The sequence below is a fragment of the Chanodichthys erythropterus genome, chromosome 14 (genome assembly GCF_024489055.1).
Source record: "Chanodichthys erythropterus isolate Z2021 chromosome 14, ASM2448905v1, whole genome shotgun sequence".
Classification (NCBI taxonomy): domain Eukaryota; kingdom Metazoa; phylum Chordata; class Actinopteri; order Cypriniformes; family Xenocyprididae; genus Chanodichthys; species Chanodichthys erythropterus.
The window spans coordinates 28,910,832-28,933,847 of NC_090234.1; the positions used below are offsets into that span (position 1 = coordinate 28,910,832).

Sequence of the window (23,016 nt, forward strand, 5' to 3'; positions counted from 1 at the left end):
TCACTTTTTGTGCATGGAACTTGCCGTTCCCCTCCACTTATGCTTGGCTATGAGATTGGGAAATGTTAAACTGTATTCAATTCATGGAATTGAATGAGCGGCACATGTGTGCCAACTTCAAGGCCGGAGTTTCAACCTACTAGAATGTACTGGATGCTTCAATTGGCTCTTTTTTTTTTTTTTTTGATGTCCACAGACTTCACTGAACCCTCAGTGGCGTACTTGGGGATATTTTCTGCACTGTCTGGCTGTACTGTGCAAACTTGCACCTTGTGTGTTTGAATGTATGTGGGAAATCATGCGTGGGGCTGTGCTTTACTGGCATAGACTGTGATGTTCACAATACACAGAGCCTGCGGTTTCCAAGCGGCCAACTCCTTCTCAGAAGTGACATGCTCTCTGGCCACTGTCCAGAATCTCTTTAGGCCAACAGGCTTTGGTGGAAATGGATTAGACCGTTTCCTTGAAAGCTCGGTCAGATCATCTTGGTCTAATGTAACTCTTCCAGATGTGTTAATAATTGTTTTGGCACTATGTTTACATGCAATTAAAGGGTTAGTTCACCCAAAAATGAAAATTCTGTCATTAATTACTCACCCTCATGCCGTTCCACACCCATAAAACCTTTGTTCATCTTCGGTATATGACTCATCCATAGACAGCAATATAACCACCACCTTCAAGGTCCAGAAAGGTACTAAAGACATGGTTAAATCAGTCAACATGACTGCAGTGTTTCAACCTTAATTTTATGAAGTGACGAGAATAATTTTTGTAACTAAAAATGACTATTCAACAATATCTTCTCTTCGGTGTCATTCTCATACGTTGTTTACGTCCAGCACTTCCAGGTTCTACATCAGAACACTGACTCTGATTATTGGCCGGCTCCTGCATCAACATGACACCCATGCGTCGTGCTGCTAACATGTACAGCTTTGGCCAATACTAAGCCGGCATTCGGACGTAAACACAGAAGCCTTCACTTACTGTGGCAATTGCGTAAGGATAATGAGAAGAGATTGTTCAATAAAGTCGTCATTTTTGTGGTGGTTATATTGCTGTCTATGGACAAATCCTATACCTCTCGGATTTCATAAAAAATATAATTTGTGTTCCGAAGATGAATGAAGGTCTTACAGGTTTGGAACGACATGAGGGTGAGTATTTAATGACAGAATTTTCAATTTGGGTAAACTAACCCTTTAAAGCATGCATTTACATACAATAAAAGTTCAATTTCAGTATGTCTAAACCAATCATTTTAAAAAGTCACATTAAAGGTTCCCTAGATTGTTTTTTTTACAAGATGTAATATAAGTCCTAGGTGTCCCCTGAATGTGTCTGTGAAGTTTCAGCTCAAAATACCCCATAGATTTTTTTTTTAATTATTTTTTTTAACTGCCTATTTTGGGGCATCATTAACTATGCACTGATTTTTTTTCAGCACGGCCCCTTTAAGAGATGCGTTCCCTCTGCCCCACAAGCTCTCGACTATAATACAGTGCATAAACAAAGTTCACACAGCTAATATAACCCTCAAATGGATCTTTACAAGATGTTCGTCATGCATGCTGCATGCATGCTTCGAATTATGCGAGTACAGTATTTATTTAGATGGTTACGTTTGATTCTGTGTGAGTTTGAGGCTATGCTCTGTGGCTAATGGCTAATTCTACACTGTTGGAGAATTAGCCTGTAATCGCACAAGTAGACTCCATTTGATATAGCATATGTGAAAACAGTTGCTCGACACGTGCACACTAGAAAGTCCTTGTTCAGTGTCTGCGCTATATACACTGAACAAGGACTTAAAGAGCATGAGTGAGCTGATCGTACGTTGTACGTGTGGTTAGAAAAATCAGACGTGCGTACTATGCTGCTGTGGCCAATAATGAGTCAGTGTTCTGATGTGCTGGACGTAAACAACGTATGAGAATGACACAGAAGAGAAGATATTGTTAAATAATCATTTTTGTTGTTTTTGCACACAAAAATGATTCTCGTCACTTCATAAAATTAAGGTTGAAACACCGCAGTCATGTTGACTGATTTAACCATGTCTTTAGTACGTTTCTGGACCTTGAAGGTGGTGGTTATACTGCATATATTCTCTTTTTTATTCCACAGCATGTGACGTGAGCTGTTAGTTGCTGATTCTTCCATGAGGTTATACAGAAACTATGCTTTGGAAGCCGGTGTAATGCATACAGACATTGTCGTCAAGTTTTGAGTCACTGCTGCTCCTTTAATTTTTGCACAGTTTTTGTTTTCCTTTTGCTAAAAAGCACAGCCTTAACTAGCTCTATCTTAATAACAGTCTCCGTAGCATGAGTGCTGTACAACGATGTGCTATTTATGGAAAAGGGTGGTATTTGTGGGTTTACTCTCTGCATGTATGCTGATTACAAGGCAGCTCTGACACACGACACCCTGCTGCTTGGTCTGTGGTTCAGTCCAAATATCAGGCGCCCATCAGCTGTGGCATGGGGGACACCACCTCTGACTTTTTATAGTCTGGGGTCCCTGCCCCTAAAAACCTCAAGTTTACATTGGCAGCACAGTGCAGCGCATGATGCTAGCGCCTAACCTCAGCTAGAACAACCCATTACGTATTGGTTTGGAAGTGGAATAGAGTGAATTTTCTTTTCTTGGTCCAATATGGCTGTATTTCTTGGCAACGTATTGTCAAGAGTCACAGAATAATTTTTGCCCAGTCTTTTTTTATTATTATTTTTTGTTTTATTATACAGCTAACACAGTTCTCTTTAAATGTCTGCAGTGCAACAAGTGGCATGCTCAATGTTAATGTCATCATTATATTATTTCCTTTATAGCATGTGTACCCCTTTCACTGTTATTTGTATGGAAACAGCAGTATGAACATTCTTCTAAACATCTCCTGTTGAGCTCCACTTAGGAAAGAACATATTACAGGATTGGAATGACATGAGGCTGAGTAAATAACAGAATTGCCTTTTTATTTGTGACTCTTTTGCTAAATTATGTAATTCTGCTTACAGTCAAAGATGCACATACTTCATCACTGTTTTCAGCATGGTCCTTTTCAGTCGGCTAACAATGCTTCAAAAATAGACCTACAGCATTGCCTATAAACACTGTAATCAGAGTCTCCCTCTACAGATATTTGTAGCGATAACATTCTGCCTCCCTCTTTTGGAGACTGTGTTTTCTGACTTGTTTTTGTCCTCTCTATCCTACCACCCATCTTGTCCACATTTCTTCTTCTCCCTATGAAGTGTATAGCTGATGCTACGCTCCACCGAAAAGATTGTACAAGTCTATATCCGTCTGTGCCTGTTCCTTTCATTCTCTCTTTTTATTCTTTGAACATCCACACGGTCCCGGCTCTGGTTCTCCCAGATGGTTAGGATAGGGGACACCTGCCATGTTCACAATCACCTGTTTTGGTTCCTTCGGGATAAGCCCTTTGGGAGCGTGCCGCCTGAGCTGTTTGAAGACAACTTGAACAAGACTTTTTAAAGACAAAGCAAAGCACTTTCAGGAGATATCTTGTATTAAATGTGCTCAGTATTTGTGCCTGTTCAGTACTAAGAAGCATGTGGATTCTTTCTGTTGTGTCTGGACAGGTAAAACCTTTTTAGTTTTGTTTTTTAATCAGTGACTCACACGCTTTTGTGTAGTATAAATCTTTTGAAATGTCTGGATCATCTGTTATGTTTAGCTGTGTTTAAACCAGGGTTTTGTCGTAAACCTTGACATATCAGCACATTACCCAAACAGATTGATCACCTTCCACTAATGATTGTCAGATTTTAACAGGGTCATGCCCTCATCAGTAGATTAGGTAGTCATTAACATTTTCATTAACCCAGACTTGATCTCTCCCATCCCCAGGTTTGATTTGTTTGAGGTTCCTCCTTTTTATTGTTGCTTTGTTTTTTCCATTCAGGATGTCAGAGGCCAGTGGGTCTGTCACGGGGCAAAGCTAAAGTTTGCTCTTACAGCGGCTGGTACTACTGTCCAAGTTGTCACCAGGACAACCTCTTCCTCATACCTGCTCGTCTACTGCACAATTGGGACACTAACAAACACAAGGTATGTGTACAGACCTATTAACCCGATCCATATCTTCAATATTGTTAATAATTCTGTAAGTTTCCTTGGTGCACTTGAGTTTAGAATTCAGCTTTTGCATCAACCAACAAAACAAGCCAAACTCAAGACATCCAACAAAAGCTTAAATGGATTACCTTTAACATCACTGTTGACATTGTGGTTCAGGTGTCGAAACAAGCGAAGGAGTTTCTGGAGTTTGTTTATGAGGAGCCGTTGTTAGACGTCCAGCAGTTGAACCCGTGTCTGTATGAGCATTGTGAGGCGTTGGCGGCCGTTCTCAAACTGAGACAGCAGCTCCAGTCTCTCAGGGCCTACCTCTTCAGCTGCCGGGCCACAGTGGCAGAAGACCTCCGCCGCAGGTGAGCCATGCCTTAGAACAGGTAGAGGAGAGATAGGAAAAGTGAGAGCAAAACAGATTAAAAATGACAAAATGGTATATTTTGATAACGTACATGTATCACCTTTTGTTGTATTTGAATCAACAACATTTTGTTTACCATCCCCTTTGTGCTTTATTAACCTCTGTGGGTACCGAACCAGCAGATTATTGAAAATGACAGTTACTGCAGTACACTCTTAAAAATAAAGGTTCCAAAGGGGGAAACCATTTTGGCTCCCTTTCAGTGAACAGTTCTTAAAAGAACTTTATTTTTCTTAGTGTGAAGAACATTTTAATGAGTACCTTTTTTCTCCATTATAAAGAACGTTTTGTGCAATGGAAAAGCTGACGCATGTTAAAGGTTGTTTTTGGAACCATTATCAATGCCAATTAAGGATAAATTATTTAAATTATTAATTAATTAATTATTTTTAAGAGTGTATAGTGGTCAACCAATAAGGATGTGTCAGTTGCTAATGTGACTATTTAACACAATTTAATGATTGTAGGAATCATGTACTCAAAATTGCTGAAATTAAATGCATTATAAATATAAATATATTTATTTATATTTACTTAAAAGCATATTTACTCAAAAACAAATAAACAAACACTCAATCCATTTTAAATTGTTTTTCTTATTCTTATGATTATTTTAATAAAAAATTGCAAAGTACTTTGAATTGCCATGAAATGTGCTATATCCTCCTGAGAACCAGATTTTTTTGTGTGTGGATTTAGTTTTTTTATTGTCATTACATTGTTTGGAGCATAAGAAACAAATGGATTTTTATTTTTTATTTTTTTATAGATATTTTATTCATATCTTATGCTATGTTATGCAGGTCTCCATTATTCAAAAAATAACAAGACATGAAAAGACATGTAGGCAAAAACAATGATTTTTTTTGTTTGTTTTTTTTTTTTTTTCAATCAGTTTTGAGGTTTTAGGATTTTCTTTAACCAAACATTACCAATGTTTCTCAACTATGTTATGAAAGAAATAACAGAATGATTTGATATACTATTTTACTTTATGCGATATGTGTGTGTAAAATAGCCATAAATGGGTAGTCTCATTCTATGCTATGCATCTATACATTGTATCTAATTTGCATATTAATGTGTTCTTGGGGCAACATGTAATGAAAAAGAAGTGTAAAAATGAGAGCAATAATTGGCGACTTTTTCATAAAAATATCTAATATTTCATAGGAATATTGATATATAATTTCTTTCCCTATTCACTTGTTTTCAAAAATGCCTGATTTACATGCTTTAAATCATTGTCCTGTTTCATAACAGAAAGTCATATTCTGATTTGAAACCCCATAACAATTTCCTGAGTTGTTGATTTATGACAAACAATTTGAAAATTAGTCAGGTTTAAATGATAATTACAATATATTATCATATTTCCATTTGAGTGCTAAATTTGATCATTCAGTCAATGTTGATCATTCAGTTATTTTTAAAGACCAAGGAAGAGGGAGTTGTCATTGTGAAACCTCCAAAAATTTGGTATCTCTGAAAATCCCTGAATGTGCTCCTTACAGGACATCCAAACTGTGACATGTACGATGTCAGAGAAATTTGCTAAAATATAATATTTTATGCTTGGGTCTCAGGAGAATATAAATAAACTTCCTATAATATATAATAAGCTTGTTTAATTTTATTTAATTTTTTGATATTGGTTGACCACAACTGTAGTATTGTTCCTTAGATTCCAAGGAATCAAACAGTCATTTGCTACCATTTTTAAATGAATTATTTCTTGTAGTCTGTTTGGGAAAGTGTCAAGGTGAAAGTTTAATGTTGCACAACTTCTGCTTTAAACAAATGTCAGGTTCAGTGATCCATGATCTGTGGAATTAATGAAACCGATCTCAAATTGGCTCTTGCCTATTGAAAAAGTTGTTTACAATAACTTGAATCATATACACATGTAATAAAATGTGCAAAGGCCAATTATTGTGACTAATTTTATATAAAACACACGACCATGGAGCAAGAGCAAAAACTCACTGGGGAGACCAACGCAAGAGATTATATTGTTGTTAGTGACATCAAAACGGTTGAGTTATAAAGTCAGTAAGGTAAACTTAAGTTCATAAATACTTCATTGATATCAGTTCATGAGTGTATAAATATTTCCTGGTTGTAGTAGTCCAGTGATTCTGATAACAGTGTTTGATTTAGGTTTTCATGGATACACACTAAGATTTGCCTCTCTATGTTTGAGTGAGATTTATAAGATGGGACTGGAAGTAAATCTATATTGTGGAACAACTTATGTTGTTTCAAACAGGAAATTAACCTGTATTTGAAAGATAAATGCCTACTTGTAATAGCTACACCTTTGTCATGATAATAGCATCTTCATTATGCATTTGATGTAGGCTACATTACTATCATAAATATTTGTAGAATCTTGCAAGGCGCATAAAATAGTGGTTGACTGCTGCTGGTCGCATCTGGTTTGTTGCTCTGCCCATGTGTACAGTAGAGGTAGCTTAGTCATAATATAGACACATATATTGCATAGTAGCACTGACAAAGTATGAATTTTAATGCCATTTCAAAGAATGTATTTGGTTGTTGGGAATAAGCAGATGTTTAGTGGATTCCTAAGGGCCATGTTCAGCAGGAATGTGAAGGAGCTGTGTTTATGCAAAGGTTTCGGCACTAAAAGGCTTGTCTATGTGATGAATGCTTTTTGCTCTTACCAGGGTCAGTGTGGAGACCATGAGATTGTGCTAAGATGCCTTAAACATTCACACCATGGGAGACGAAAGCTCTGTAATGAAATATCACATAATGGAAACTACCACCAGCTTTTCCCCAACAAATGGCTCAGCTTCTTTTATATTAACAGTTAAAGGGTTAGTTCACCCAAAAATGAAAATAATGTCATTTATTACTTACCCTCATGTTGTTCTACACCTGTAAGGCCTTCGTTTATCTTCGGAACACAAATTAAGTTATTTTTGATTAAATCCGATGGCTCAGTGAGGCCTCTATTGCCAGCAATGTCATTGAACTTCTCAAGATCCAGAAAGATGCTCAAAACATATTTAAAATAGTTCATGCAAGTTTAGTGGTTCAATCTTAATATTATAAAACTTTTTGTGTGCCAAAAAAAACGAAATAACGACTTTTTAACAATATCTAGTGATGGATGAATCTTTTGTTTCGAAATCAGTGATTCGGATCGTGTGTCAAATTGCAAAACTGCTGAAATCATGTGACTTTGGCGCTCCGAATCACTGATGGCCATCACTAGAAATCGCTAAAAAGTCAGTATTTTGTTTTTTTGTCACACAAAAAGTTTTCTCGTCGCTTTATAATATTAAGATTGAACCACTGTACTCACGTGAACTGTTTTAAATATGTTTTGAGTACCTTTCTGGATCTTTAAGTTCAATGACATTGCTGTCTAGAGGCCTCGCTGAGCCATCGGATTTCAACAAAAATATCTTAATTTGTGTTCCAAAGATAAACAAAGGTCTTACGGGTGTAGAATGACATGAGGGTGAGTAATAAAAGACATTATTTTCATTTTTGTGTGAACTAACCCTTTAATCATCAGAAAAAGATAACTTTACTGAATTTAGGGTTAAATGGAGATTTATATAGTTCACCCAAAAATCTACTGTAAATTTTCCAAGGTGGTTTTAAGCCTGCATCACGGTCTTTATTAATATATTTTCTTAAAAATATCTTCTTTTGCATTCCGTAGAAGAAAGAAAGTCATGTTTATAACATCACGATGTATAAATGATCACCAAAGTTTCATTTTTGTGTGAACTATCCCTTTAAGAGGAAACTGCAGGTAATTTCTCCTAGTGCCCATGAAACATCCTCCGCTTGACATTGAGCTTTTTTTGTGGTAAACTAATTTCCATTTTATTCTTTTTTTCCCCCATTGAAATCAAGTATGGCATAACAAAAATGTAAAAAAAAAAAAAAACTTCAGATGTTGACTTAATGGTGTTGCTAATGCACTCTTAGCTACACATTCAGAACACTGTTTGTTGTTTGAATCACTGAATTATTGAATGGGCCAGTACCCTTTTCTATGTATTGGCTCCTTTGAACTCCATGGTGACGTAGAAACAGGATGGCCGTTTGAAGTGCAGACGTTAGGGCTCTTGCAAAGGGAACCTCAGCTTGAACTGAATATCCTCTCCGAGGTTCATCTCCTTGGAGCGGTCCCAGCTGCCTACTGAGCGGTGACTTTATCTGGCCGCTGTGTTTACGGGGTGCAACAGCGGTGACCCTAGCAGGAGGCAGCGCTAGATGGCTAGTGTTTATGGCCAGGCTATTAGCAGGCATCAGGCTAATGCTTCGCTTTTCCAAACAGTGTAGGATTGATGAGGGCGGTGGCGCTAAAATATTACCTTAGCCATTCATCGCCCAGCCCGGACGCTCATCAGTGGTTCTGAAGAGGCCCACAAGTGTTTACACTAAGCCACGTAGAGAAGGGGGAGAACTGTCATGGTCCACACCATTGAGTCTGATCTAATGCACCTCACTGAACTGCAGGGGCATCCACACACATGCTTTACTACCTTAGTCTTTACCTTTCAGTAGTTTTCCCTCTTGGGGAAATAAGAACCAATTTTGATTTGCCCCTATATTCAGGGGCACTGTTCCACCGCTACTGGATCTAGTGTCTAGAGTATAGTCCGTTTCCCAAACGAATGACCATTATGAGCCAGATCCTTTCAGTGAACTATAAGCATACAGTGTGATCAGTATAGTCTGATTCTTGAATATATTGTTCTTGATCAAAACCACACAGGACGGCCAGTGTAGTTCATTAGATTCCTGAAATAATGACTCCTATTTACCAGTTCTTTTTGGTGAATCAAACACATACAATACAGTACACCTTACTTTGTAGTGTTGTAGTGCTTTGGACTAGTGAGACTTAAATTAGGGGATTTTATGATTGATCATATGATAATGTGTAGTTAAAGATACAATTTCAGTTTTTTAAAATGGTATTTTATAAAAATAAATGAATAAAATATACACTACCGTAAAATAAAACTGTAAGGTTTTGATAGAAGTCTCTAATGCTTACCCAGGCTGCATTTATTTGATCAAAATCATTTAAATGATAAAAACAGTAATTGTAAAATATTATTACAATTTTAAATAACTGTAATCTTTCTTTATTTATATATGCAGCCATGGCTCCAGTCTTCAGTGTCCTTCAGAAATCATTCTGATTATGCTGATTTGTTGCTTAAGAAACTTTTCTCATTATCTACATTGAAAACAGGTGTGCTGCTTCACATTTTTTTCGAAACTGTGATGCATTTTTTTTTTTCAGGATTCTTTGAACGGAAAGTTCAAAAGAACAGCATTTATTTGAACTTTTGAATGTTAGTGTAGTGGATTTTTTGTTTAATGTTGTTGTCTAATATGTCTTATACAAGGCAAATTAATGAATTGCATTTATGCTGCCTTTAAAAATTATTTATTTAATAGATAATCTTGTCATTTGCCAGTAGAGTCTCATTTCTTTTTTCTAAATATTTATATTTCAAAAGTGCTAAAATTGTATTTGCATTAACGAACTAGAATTCTTCGAAGAATCGTAAACCAAAAACATAAATTTCCTTATATTGTTCCCAACCTTTATAATTTTATTCCATGGAATGCTCTCTTTGCAATTGTTTGAATACTTGAAATATACAATTAGCACAATTCTCTGAGTAACAACTACAAGATGTCTGTTTAATATGGCGCCTGCTGACTTTTCTTCTTCATCTACTTTTAACCTGACCAATCACAGGTTCTTCATGTTCACAGTTCATTTGCCATAAGAGAGTACCTATCCATCCATAGGCGGTTGAGGGAAAACGGCAAAATCAACATATAGTCTCTTGCTTATGTGCCTGCCACCCTATGTTTACAGTGGCTGGATTTGGTCGTCTTTTGTTTGACAACAAGCCACATATCGTCCGGTTACCATCACTGCAAACACTTGTATGTATTTACCATGAGAAAGGACAAAAGATTCAGACATGGAGCTCTCCCATGAGCAGAGATGAATTTATGCTGGAGGATATTGAAAGCAGAAAATAGATGGGCACCATGACCAGAGGTAAATGAACACCCAGATAGAAGCAGGTTTCTTTTCACACATTGTCCTGACTTGAACATGCTTGACAAAGGCGGGCAAATCAGCGTAACAACACATCCGCAGGGATTAAGTTAGGATTTCATCTTGTCATACAGAAGATAGCGCATTAGACCATGGAATCTTGTCAATGCAATATCTTTTCTTTGTCAGCCTTCCCAAGATGTTCAGTAATACCTCACTTGTTATATCAGATTTGTGGGTATGTAAAGCTTTGAGCTCTGTGGTTTCCAGACCCTTTATTAGGCGTTCATACCTCTCTAAGGCCGCAAATCTGTCAGGAGTGATCTGTAAACACTTCAGCGAAAAATTCTTTACCATCAAAATGTAAAATTTCTGGTTTAGGATTCCTCTTATCATTTCTTACTATTCACATTAATGATTTTTTTAGTACTTTGAAGTATTTAATATTAAGAAATATTTGGAAAAAAATTTTTAATGACTTTTTTTTAATTTTAGCTTCATGTGTTAATTCACTAAAGAACCAACTCATGCATTGTTCCATTTTTTTTTAATTCACTAAAAACAAATGCATAAGACTCATCCATTTGGGTATCAAACTACTTTGATCATGCTGTGTTTGATTCACTAAAAAGAACTGGATCATAAAGCCCAAAATTTTGTTCACTTTTTACGCATACGCGAGGGTTAGCGTTAAGCGCGTGATGCGAATTTTGTCATCGGAAGAGTATGCCCGTACTGCACACGCACCTTTTGGATTTTTGTAACCATGCCTACTTGTACGCACTGGACGCACGTGCGCATGTATTTATTTATTTTCTCAGTAATTTAGTATCCAGAAGGTGGCAACCGTGCCCTGGGGCCATCGATTCACAAGGTAGTCAAAGAAAAACCACAAACAGAACAGACCGGAACACATGCAAGCTACAGCGACAATGGAGGCCTACATAGATGAGAGATTGTGCGAAGAAGTTAGAAAGTACTTTCGTTTGTATAACTCTAGCATGAAAGAATACAAAGATGTTTACGTGGGTTGTAACTCGTGGCGAGAGATTGCTCAAAAATGCGCATGCACAGAACACCTGTGTATGCGTATGAGTCATATGAAGTATACTTTCCAAGGCTGTGCATTCAACTGTGTGCATACACTAGCACACAAGTAAAAAAAAAAAAGTATACCAAGGGCTTAAGTCATTTTTGTTGGAATCAGTTAGACTATGCTGGTTTTGTGCTATTTACATAAAAAAAAAAAAAATTATAAAAGTAATTTGTTGAACAGTCTGTGCTGTACGTTTTGCGCTATAGATTTGGTAGTGTTGTCATTTGGTTGCAGTATTTATTTATAAAATGGATCTCATTTACCAACCTTACTCATCATGCATCGTTCTTTATCATTAAAGAGTTTAAAGAACATGTACGTGAACAGTACAACATGGTCAAGACAGCACATTTACGCTCTCTCTCTTTGTGTTTTAATGCATGTATTTCTTGAACCTAAGACAACACGTTCACAACTCTTGAAACTATCATTTCTGAAGTGCCATACATCAAGCCCAAAACAAAGCAGCTGTCATCAGCTCCATTTGTACTAATGACACCTGCTGCAACTCTTGTCTATTGACCCTTAAGCCTTCCATAAACAAATGAAAAGAGATTTCATCCTCAGCTTAGTAAACATCCCACCCCCTGCCTCTATGCCTCAGTTTAGACTAAGATTAGTGCTGTAATGATTGCTTGGCCTAATGAGGTCTGAGGGATGAGCTGTGAATAGGGCTGTCTGGAGTACCGCCATGCTTCTCTTCAGCCAGCAATGAGATTATGGCAGTGAATGAAAAAAATGGAGCTTCACCACAATCCCCAAAGCTAAAGACTGAGATGTCCAGCGAGTCTCAAGACACACATGCATTTGTGCAACACGGGCCACATGCATCAACACAAACTATTTTTAAATCATATGCGACTCTGTCTACATAATATAATAGCTAAATTCACTCATAAATGCCCCATTATAGCGCAAACTACCCAGCACGCTTTCCTCCCATGCCTTAATGCCGTAAATTCCCTCTCTCCTGTCTCTAGCTGTGTTTGTGGTCTGCAAGGCTGTCTCTAATTCCCAACATCTGTCTGACGGGCTGCTAATGACGGAACCAAGCCACTGAGGAAGCGGAGTGGAGGAACTATTAGTGGGCAGGAGTAAAGATGCACCGGCTTCCAGTGCCAAACTACCTAATAGATCCAATTTTCCAGCCTTTTGTGGTAAAAAAGACAGAATGCTGTTTAAGTAGTCAGCTGTAGTGTGGCTACACCAGTAGCTTGTCTGAATGAATTGTTTAATGCATCTCTAATGAGGATCATTTCATTAGACTGAATCGTCTGTTCTGCTGGATAAGTTGTCGGAGGATATTCTGGACTAACTAGTTAGTAAAAGATGAGATCAATAAGTTTTTCGTTTCATTTCCTTCTCGCAACCGCACATCGTTTTTTTTCCCCCACCTAACAGTACGCCTGTTGATTTTCCCTTCTCCTCTTTTCTGGATAATTCTGTGGGCCCTTGAGTTTGTAATGTGAGCAGGCGTGGGTGAATGAGAGAGGGAAAGAGCGAGTGTAGGCTCATGGGAGGAGAGAGGTGAAGAGGGCCATAATAGCCAGCCAGATGGAGGGAGAGAGTGACAGAGCCGCCCCACTTCACCCATAATAAGGGGTAGTGCTTTTAAATGCCTATTTTACAGCCTTTTTCTAATTCAATTGAATTAACCCCTATTTCCAAGCAATTTGGACCCACGTTGTCATGGATACAGAGGCGGAATGGCGGGATACTAGCATTCCCCCTGAAAAAGATTTGTATGTATATGTGTGTAAGCTATTGCAGTTATTTTTCTACAGATATGATCAGGCTCAGTTATGACTTGAGGTAATATTTATATGCTTTTCATGCTATTTTTAATGTTATTTTTCTTTCTTTTTTGCAGGATCTTTCCAAGAGAATACCTGTTACAGCACGTGCACCTCTACTCATTGGCAGACCTGCAGCAGGTAAATTTCTGTCTCCTTTCTTAACCATTTATTTTTTCTTTATACACCTATATACATGCATGTAGGCTGACACAGCATCTTTTTCATACTTATTGTTTTGTAATCTATGAAATAATCTATGAAATTCTGCTGATTGGAGTAAAATACTGTAAAATGTGTAATCAACTAAGCTTAGAGCAGCTAACAGAATGAACACGAACTTGCAGATGTGTAGAACCTTGAAGGATTTTGAACTCTGTCAACACATAACAATTGCTCCAAAAAGTAGTTGGCCACATTTAATTTTAAATGTCATTAGGAAATATCAATCCAAATGGAAATTAATTGGCAAACAAATGATGTCAGGTGTTTTCTCAGGACTAATTCACTTCTCTGGAACTTTTTTACAGTCCCAACTGGTGTATAGGTTATTTTTTAGTGTGTGTATGCATGTACAGTATCTCACAGAAGTGAGTACACCCCTCACATCTTTGTAAATATTTTATTATATCTTTTCATGTGACAACACTGAAGAAATTATACTTTGCTACAATGTAAAGTAGTGAGTGTACAGCTTGTGTAAATTTCCTGTCCCCTCAAAATAACTCAACACACAGCCATTAATGTCTAAACAGCTGTCCACAAAAGTGAGTACAACCCTAAGTGAAAATGTGCAAATTGGGCCCAAAGTGTCAATATTTTGTGTGGCCACCATTATTTTCCAGCACTGCCTTAACCCTCTTGGGCATGGAGTTCACCAGAGCTTCACAGGTTGCCACTGAAGTCCTCTTCCACTCCTCCATGACAACATCACAGAGCTGGTGAATGTTAGAGACCTTGCGCTCCTCCACCTTCCGTTTGAGGATGCCCCACAGATGCTCAATAGGGTTTAGGTCTGGGGACATGCTTAGCCAGTCCATCACCTTTACCCTCAGCTTCTTTAGCAAGGCAGTGTTCATCTTGGAGGTGTGTTTGGGGTCGTTATCATGTTGGAATACTGCCCTGTGGCCCAGTCTCTGAAGGGAGGGGATCATGCTCTGCTCATTCATGGTTCCCTCGAAGAATTGTAGCTCCCCAGTGCCGGCAGCACTCATGCAGCCCCAGACCATGACACTCCCACCACCATGCTTGACTGTAGGCAAGACACACTTGTCTTTGTACTCCTCACTTGGTTGCCACCACACACGCTTATCTTGGTCTCATCAGACACAGGACATGGTTCCAGTAATCCATGTTAGTCTGCTTGTCTTCAGCAAACTGTTTGCTGGCTTTCTTGTGCATCATCTTTAGGAGGATATTGCAGTATGTGGCGTATGGTCTAAGCACTGACAGGCTGACCCCCCACCCCTTCAACCTCTGCAGCAATGCTGGCAGTACTCATACGTCTATTTCCCAAACACAACCTCCGGATATGACACTGAGCACGTGCATTTTCTTTGGTCGACCATGGTGAGGCCTGTTCTGAGTGGAACCTGTCCTCTTAAACCGCTGTATGGTGTTGCCCACCATGCTGCAGCTCAGTTTCAGGGTCTTGGCAATCTTCTTATAGCCTATGCCATCTTTATGTATAGCAACAATTCTTTTTTTCAGATCCTCAGAGAGTTGCCATGAGGTCAACTTCCAGTGACCTGTATGAGAGAGTGAGAGCGATAACACCAAATTTAACACACCTGCTCCCCATTCACACCTGACACCTTGTAACACTAACGAGTCACATGGGCCCAACTTGGACATTTTCACTTAGGGGTGTACTCACTTTTGTGGCCTGCAGTTTAGACATTAATAGCTGTGTGTTGAGTTATTTTGAGGGGTCAGCAAATTTACACTGTTATATAAGCTGTACAGTCACTACATTGTAGCAAAGTATAATTTCTTCAGTGTTGTCAGATGAAAAGATATAATCAAATATTTACAATGTGAGGGCTGTACTCACTTGTGAGATACTGTATGTCAGCATATATGACCTCAGCATTGCAACCACAGATATTCATCACTGTAACTATGAATATGATCCAGAAACAATACTTTTTCCTCTTCATTTTGAGCAGTGTACATTGTCGTAAAAAAAGTTCATTTCATTTTGCAATGATAGAATTCTATTTAAAATAAATGCTGTTCTTTTGAACTTTCAATTTATGAAAAGTTGCATTTCCATAGAAATTACCTGGAGCAATTTGTCCCAGGAACTTTTTTACCCCCAGAACTGTTGCTGTTTGTTTCCATCGCGGTCTGAAGTACCGTGAAGATTAGGAAAATTAGTTTGGTGATGTAGGACTGCATGTGACTTTCCAGTTCCTGCTCTATTTCATCCTCCGTATATAAGCTTAAAGGTGCCCTAGAACTTTCTTTCACAAGATGTAATATAAGTCTAAAGTGTCCCCTGAATGTATCTGAAGTTTCAGCTCAAAATACCCCATAGATTTTTTTAAATTATTTTTTTAACTGCCTATTTTGGGGCATCATTAACTATGCCCCGATTCAGTGCACGGCCCCTTTAAATCACACGCTCCCTGCTCCCCCGAGCTTTCGACTCTATATACAGTGCATAAACAAAGTTCACACAGCTAATATAACCCTCAAATGGATCTTTACAAGATGTTCATCATGCATGCTGCATGCATGCGTTGGATCATGTGAGTATCGGATCAGGCGAATCTCAACAGTCAGTGTTATGTTGAGATTCGCCTGTTTTCCGGAGGTCTTTTAAACAAATGAGATTTATGTAAGAAGGAGGAAGCAATGGAGTTTGAAACTCAATGTATGTCTTTTCCATGTACTGAAATCTTGTTAGTCAACTATGCCAAGATAAATTCAATTTTTGATTCTAGGGCACCTTTAATAAAGCCCGAACCTCGTCGTCGGTCCATTGGTTGTATTTTTTTAAACTCCATTGTTGATTCGAATAGCAAACAATTCTTACTGCACGCATCGCAACAGACTTTTAAAAATGGTGGTTGAAAAAAAAATGCTGTGTGCACTCAACCAATCAGCATGTTCAGCACCCAAGTCCCACCCCTGAATGTTCCTGAACTTTGAAAAAGTACTACCTTTGCGAGCAGGGATTTCTGATGGGGGGAATTTTTACCCAGAACTTCATTTAGACTCTGGTCCCTGCGGTCAGAACACGAGTACCATCCCAAAGTTCCTGCGGTGGAAACGTGGCTAAAGACTCCTGAAAAAATGAATTGCAGTTTCCATAAAATATGAAAATTGATTATAATAAGAAATATTTCTTGAGCATCAAATTAGCATATTAGAATGATTTCTGAAGGATCATGTGACACTGAAGACTGAAGTAATGGCTGCAAAACATCCAGCTTTGCCATCACAGGAATAAAATGTTTTAAAATATATTCAAATAGAAAACGGTTATTTTATGTTGTGATAATATTTCACATAAATGCAGCCTTTTGGTGAGCATAAGAGATTTCTTTCAAAAACATTCAAAACAAAACGTTGAATTAAAAGCATTAAATGCTTTACTTTATGCTTGTGAATTATTTCTTAAACATAAATGCCACTTGGTTTGATGTTACGTATTAAACAAATGCAATGACATTCATACATTTTTAAGAGTGTCAAAAGTGATTATGTATGTAAGTGACTGTAATATGTACGCACATCTCCTCGTGCGATTCTGATAAAAGACTTCATGGAATTCACAGACACACACCTGTAGCACACATCATCACAATGCGGCGTGTGTCTGTTCAGTGTCATCTGGCAGTGGATGTTGAGAGGCTGTGAGAGTGAGGGTGTTTTTCACACCCTTCCCTCACAACCCTGACATTCAGGGAGTTACTGTAGATCAATGTGCAGCTTCAGTGTCGCTGACACATTAACATTCTGCTTTACACTTAGTGTTGTTAATTCATATATAATATGGCCAAAGGCTCATATTTTGGTAGCACTTTATTTTGCAGTCCTGTTTCACATATACATACTATATAATTATTGTAGTAATTACAATAACTGGGTAATAACTAGGTACTAGTCCTGAACCTACCCCTAAACCTAATCTTAACCCATATAATTATTACCTTATATTATTCAGTACTTTCTTGGTAAGTATGCTTGTAAATAATTTGCTCTTGTTTTGGGCTTTTTCTCTTTGTTCTCACTTAGCTAAACTAAATTGAGCTAAAACTAAGAAATGTACATCCTTTAATTAAAATCAGGCCTCAAAACAACAAAATGTATAAAAGACAGATTACTATTTAGTGTTTCTTTTTGGAAACAATTGGAAAAGAACATGTTTTCCATTTAGTCCATTGTTGTTAATTAAAAAATTGCAGTATATCAGGGATATAGGAAACAGTGTTCTCATCTCCCCTCTTTTTCTCTTTTTCTTATTTTGACCCCCCCCCCCCCCCCCCAAACCCCCAAACCCTTGCTATTGTGCCTGAATTTTTTGTCACTCCTCTGTTTCTTAGGAATGACCCCTGCCCTTATTTTTCTGTTGCTCTCAGAACATCTATTCTCCTGTCCCACATCCCCTCGCCCTTCTGTCTCCTGGTGGGAGGCTGGAGTCCCTCTCCACCCCATGTTCCCCCCACCCAGCTAACTAATTACTGCCATTCAGAAGCAACAGGCAGAAAAACAAAGCGTGACAGTCCTACCTCTGCTTCCATTCCATTCGATTCTTCCTCAACATCCCATTGCCTGACACTGCCTCTTTAGCTTTTTTGTTTGTTTGTTTGTTTGTTTTACATGTCTTTTACATTCTACATGTCAATTACAGCTAGCTTTTTTTTAAATTTCATTTATTTATTAATTTATATTACATTCATTATTATTTACTTGTTTTATAATTAATATATATCATTTTTAGTTTTATTTATTTTTAATTATTTTTTTTTTTTTTTGCCACAAAACAAAGCAGTACAGTTGATTTTAAAGGTCTGTCTGTTTGTTTGTGTCACAGTAGCAGTCTTGCTCAGTATTGGGTCTATTGGTCTTAAAACAGACTACATTGTTACATACTGTGTGGGTGCCTAAAAATGGGCTACTCTATAAAAATTCTAAATATTGTTTTCCTAATGTGTCTGTTTAATTTGAACCACTTTTCTTTGTCACAACAGTTTGGTTCCTACTTGCATCTTTGAGAGAAATGGCACGGTTATCTGTGGTTCTTAAATGCTCTCTGTACTGTCAGTTCTTTGTCCTTCTTCTGTACTATTTATTCATTGCATTCAGCACAAGACCTTTATTCTCTCTCCCCTACTGCCTCTGTAAGGCCCAAATTTGAGGCATTTCCCATTCACGTCACATTACTTTCTCTTTCAGCTTCTTAATTGGCTTACCTTATTAAGGAGCCATTTTCTTTTAGTGTTGCTACTTAATGCCGGTTCCTCCACGGCTCTGGAATGCTCGCCCTCCGCGTTGAGGTCACCGAATGCTGAACTATCTCCAGCAAGACTCCAAACACTATAGACCAAATCCGGATGCTCTTCTCATTTAGTTCGAACAATTAGCACTAAGTTTTGGGCAGTCTTCTTTTAAAAAAAATGACCCCATTGACCATATTTGTTTGCGTTAGACTTGCCCATAAACCATCTTTGTTTGGCCACTACCTTTTGTTTGATATCTTCACTGGGAAAGTATGAAAGGTTTATTAAGTGCACCAAGATGGACACAAGTGGAGTGCTATATGAATGCTAATTGTGTTGTATGCGTTGTACCGATGCAACAGTGTTAGCCTTGCCAACAATATGCACTTAATTGAGCTCAAGCAACAGCATTCATGTCCTCAGAACTTGCATATCTGAATCGAGAGAAACATCAACTTTCATAAAACCATCTTGCTTCTAGGATGCCTACATCACACCTGGTCTGCTGTGACCAATTCGTTCACATGGTCCACATATGTGATGATGGATCTTCATGCTGTTTCTCTTGTGCCCATCTCACACGGTACCCTGACTGGCCAGTTCTCTCTCACTTCCTCACACACACGCCGGTTGTAATCCTGTTTTGCGAGGCCCTGGCAGGGAGGGTGTTATCCAAACAGAGCTCACACTCTCTTTATCTCTTTAATCTGGGCCCTTTCTCTGCCGTTTAATGGAGCGGGCGAGGACATTAGGGCCAGAGCTGAGGAGGGGATGAAGAAGTAGGCGCTAAACTGTGGTTTTAGGGGATTAAGCAGCTGACGACAAAGCGCATGCAAGACAGGAGCAAAAGGTGGGGGATTTGGGGGGAATTGATTTGGCAGACGTCACCCATGCCCCTTGCTATAGCCACAACGATGCTGGTTTTAGTGAGCTGCCCAACTTTATTAATGCAATTTTTTATCTATTTTTTTTTTTTTTTTTTTTTTTTTTTTTTTCAGTATAACAATTGGAGTAAAACAACATTAATTTCGCAATATCTCTTGCTTTAATGAGCAAGTTTGTGTAAAACCTGATGATCATGTTCTCCAGCCTGATTTGAGATGATCCACTGAGCATCTTGTGCTTCAACAGATGGACATCTGACCATCTGTACAAAGATTTCACATGATTAATGTCTCGAATATTATTGTAATTTTAATAACTGTTTTCTATTTTAATTCACTTCATGAATTACTCCTGTCTTCAGTGTCACATGATCCTTCAGAAATCATTAGAATATGCTGATTTGGTGCTCAAGAAACATTTCTTCTTCTTATCAATGTTGAAAACCATTGTGCTGCTTACAATTTTTGTGGAAACAACAGTAATACTTTTTTTCAAGATTTGTTGATGAATAGAACATTCAAAAAACAGCATTTAAATAGAAATATTTGCAACTTATAAATGCCTTTAATGTCAATTTTAATATGTAGTGTACAGTAGTGTATATTATGTATAACACGTGTATTAACCTATATTAATGAAAATTAATATATATTTTATAATTATTAATGCATTTTAATGTTTAGTAATATTTTAGGTAACATTTATCCCTGAGGGTCAATTACTGCAACTTATTTTAAATCAGTTGAGCTTGTCTAGCTGTTGATACATAAATTCACACTTTCACTACTTTGTCAGTAACTCTACTTAACAGCCCTCTTGCTCTTCACAGTCCCTCCCCATCAAGTCTGGCTTTTTCACTCACTGTGCCTGCTAAATTATTGAAATGCTTAATTACTCCCTCTGCCAGCATTGATCAAGGGGAGTATACATCATCTTTACCAAAGGACGGCAAGTCTGCTCACCCCATGCTTTGATTGGTGGCTTGCAGCGTTTCCTTAATGCCTTGCTATATTACTCCTCCACATGGGAAAAGGCAGGGTGTTGGGCTTCTGTCAGCCTGGGCAGAGAAAAACAGGAGTGTCTGACTCTGAACTGAAAGCTACTTGATGGATGGATGGTTAAGGGCTCTCCTGGTGCCTGTACTGAGAAAGCCTGCCAACAGCATCACCTCTGTGTTCATTGGGCAATGACAATGACTACTTTATAGCAATGTGGGTCTTTCTGCCTTGAGTCCTTAACTTGACTTAGGCAGTGCTTTGGTGATGAAATGTTGAAAAGGGATCAAATGTAATGAAAAAAGTCTTGGAGTTTATTTAATCTGATACCCATATTTGTATTGTTGTACATTTTATTATTTTTCTTTATTATGTAAAGCACCTTAAATCTACTCAAGTAAAGTATAAGCTATTTTTTAGGCACTATGTAAAATTGATGATGATGATGATGATGATGATGATGATGATGATGATAATTATTATTATTATTACATTTGAGAGTACAGTAGGGCTGGGTATTTTAATTTTTTTTTTAAAAGCCTTTTGACTATTTAATATGTAAAAATTGTAATTGATATAATCTAGAAATATTTATGTACTATGTAAATCTGCAATATGTTTGCTTTGAAATGGCTTAAAATGGTTATCTGCAAAATTATTACCAAGAAGATTTAAAATGCTTCAAAAATCATAGCGTGTTCAATGTATAGTATCGCTCAGTCTTATGCTGCCTAACGTGCTATCGAAAAAATTTCCTACTTTATCAAGTCCTTTGATGTCAGAAAGAACAGGAATCATGGAGGACACCAGGTTTATTTTTGCTTATTTTTGGGGAAAATCTTATTAAAGCCAAAATGATATTTAGCATCCTATTCATTGACAACCATATAAACATTCACCACACTATCTATTGTCAGTTTGTCAAATACAGACTATTTTTGCTGTGTATAAAACATATAATACACTTCAAATGATTATTCAAATATGTAAATATGCACTACTTTAACATCAAGAAAAGGTGATGTAGCTGTTAATAAAGAATAACAGTCACAGCAGCAATCTTTCTCCCCTCCGCCATGTTTAAAGTTTGTGGCGCAGCCATCTTGGGAACTTGGGTATCAAAATCATCCCCAAGCTTCCCAGTGGTAAATACGACTTGAGAGGGTGTTTACGTCCAATTTTTAACTAAGAAACTGTATTTACGATAATTCGATACCACTTGAAGGCAGCATTAGAGCTAACACGTTTCCCAGTTCATTCTCATGGACTTGAATTATATATTAATACACTTTATAAAAAAAGTTGAATTTTTGATGTACAACCCTCCAATAAACTCTGCAGCTCAAACGGTAGAACATTGCGCTAGCAACACAAAAGTCATAAGATTCCCAGGGAAAGCAAGAACTGGTAAAGTGTGTACCTTGAATCCCATGTAAGTTGCTTTGGACAAAAGCATCTGCCAAATGCATAAATGTAAATGTAAACCCTACACACTACGTTTTAAGTAACTAAACACATCATCTGGCAACTTTGGTCATGGCTGTAAAGTCCCTGTTCCCACACAAAACTTCCCCTTTTCAAACCAATCCTCCCCGCTCACACTGCCTATGTGTGTGCGCGCATCTTTCGTGGGAGACTGTGGTGGTCCTTCCTTTATTCTTTCTTTTCCCTCGAGCCTTCCCGTCCCACCCTCCCAAGCTCTCCTGCTCTACTGTCCCCTCTTCTCCTCCTCCATTCTGTGGCTGGCTCCTTGTGGAAGGGCTGAAGAATGCTGGCAGACCCTTTAATTGGTGTGCTGCAGTGCTGCCAGGTGTAGCCACTTGTCTCTGCCCCCTTGGTGAATATGCACTGGAGGTCTAGGCCCCTTCCCCTGTCTCATTCAACTTCCCACAATACACCTTCTTCAGCGCCCCACTTTCAAAGACCAGGCCGATTTTTAACTACTCTGGCCGATAAATGGCATTCACATATTATTTTTTGCAAACAGTCTCCCAAAAGGAATTACCCCACCCTCGATCCATAGCCAACCCCCCACTCTCTAAGCATTCATTAGTTTTCATGTGGATTCCTGATGTGATGTCTTTTTTTTTTTTTTTTCTTCATCTTCTATTTTTTTGTACTTGGTTCCCATTGTAGCTTGTTCTTAAGTGTTTGTCCAGTCGCTAAAAATCCCAGATAGACCTCTAACTGTTAACA

At 38.0% G+C, this 23,016-nt stretch overlaps 1 protein-coding gene across 4 annotated transcripts in view; it reads left to right on the forward strand.

The window, feature by feature from the left end:
- The window catches only part of plekhm3 (pleckstrin homology domain containing, family M, member 3), a 47,634-nt gene that overhangs the window by 13,819 nt on the left and 10,799 nt on the right, over window positions 1–23,016 (forward strand). For 2 of the 4 annotated variants that reach the window (XM_067410338.1, XM_067410339.1), the window contains exons 4-6: window positions 3,935–4,080; window positions 4,267–4,460; window positions 13,568–13,631. In XM_067410338.1, coding sequence (XP_067266439.1) covers window positions 3,935–4,080; window positions 4,267–4,460; window positions 13,568–13,631 — 404 coding nt within the window. Of the gene's footprint in view, window positions 1–3,934; window positions 4,081–4,266; window positions 4,461–12,677; window positions 12,855–13,567; window positions 13,632–20,732; window positions 22,270–23,016 lie in introns of those variants that run through there. The other 2 variants (XR_010897147.1, XM_067410340.1) reach the window with 2 other exon arrangements.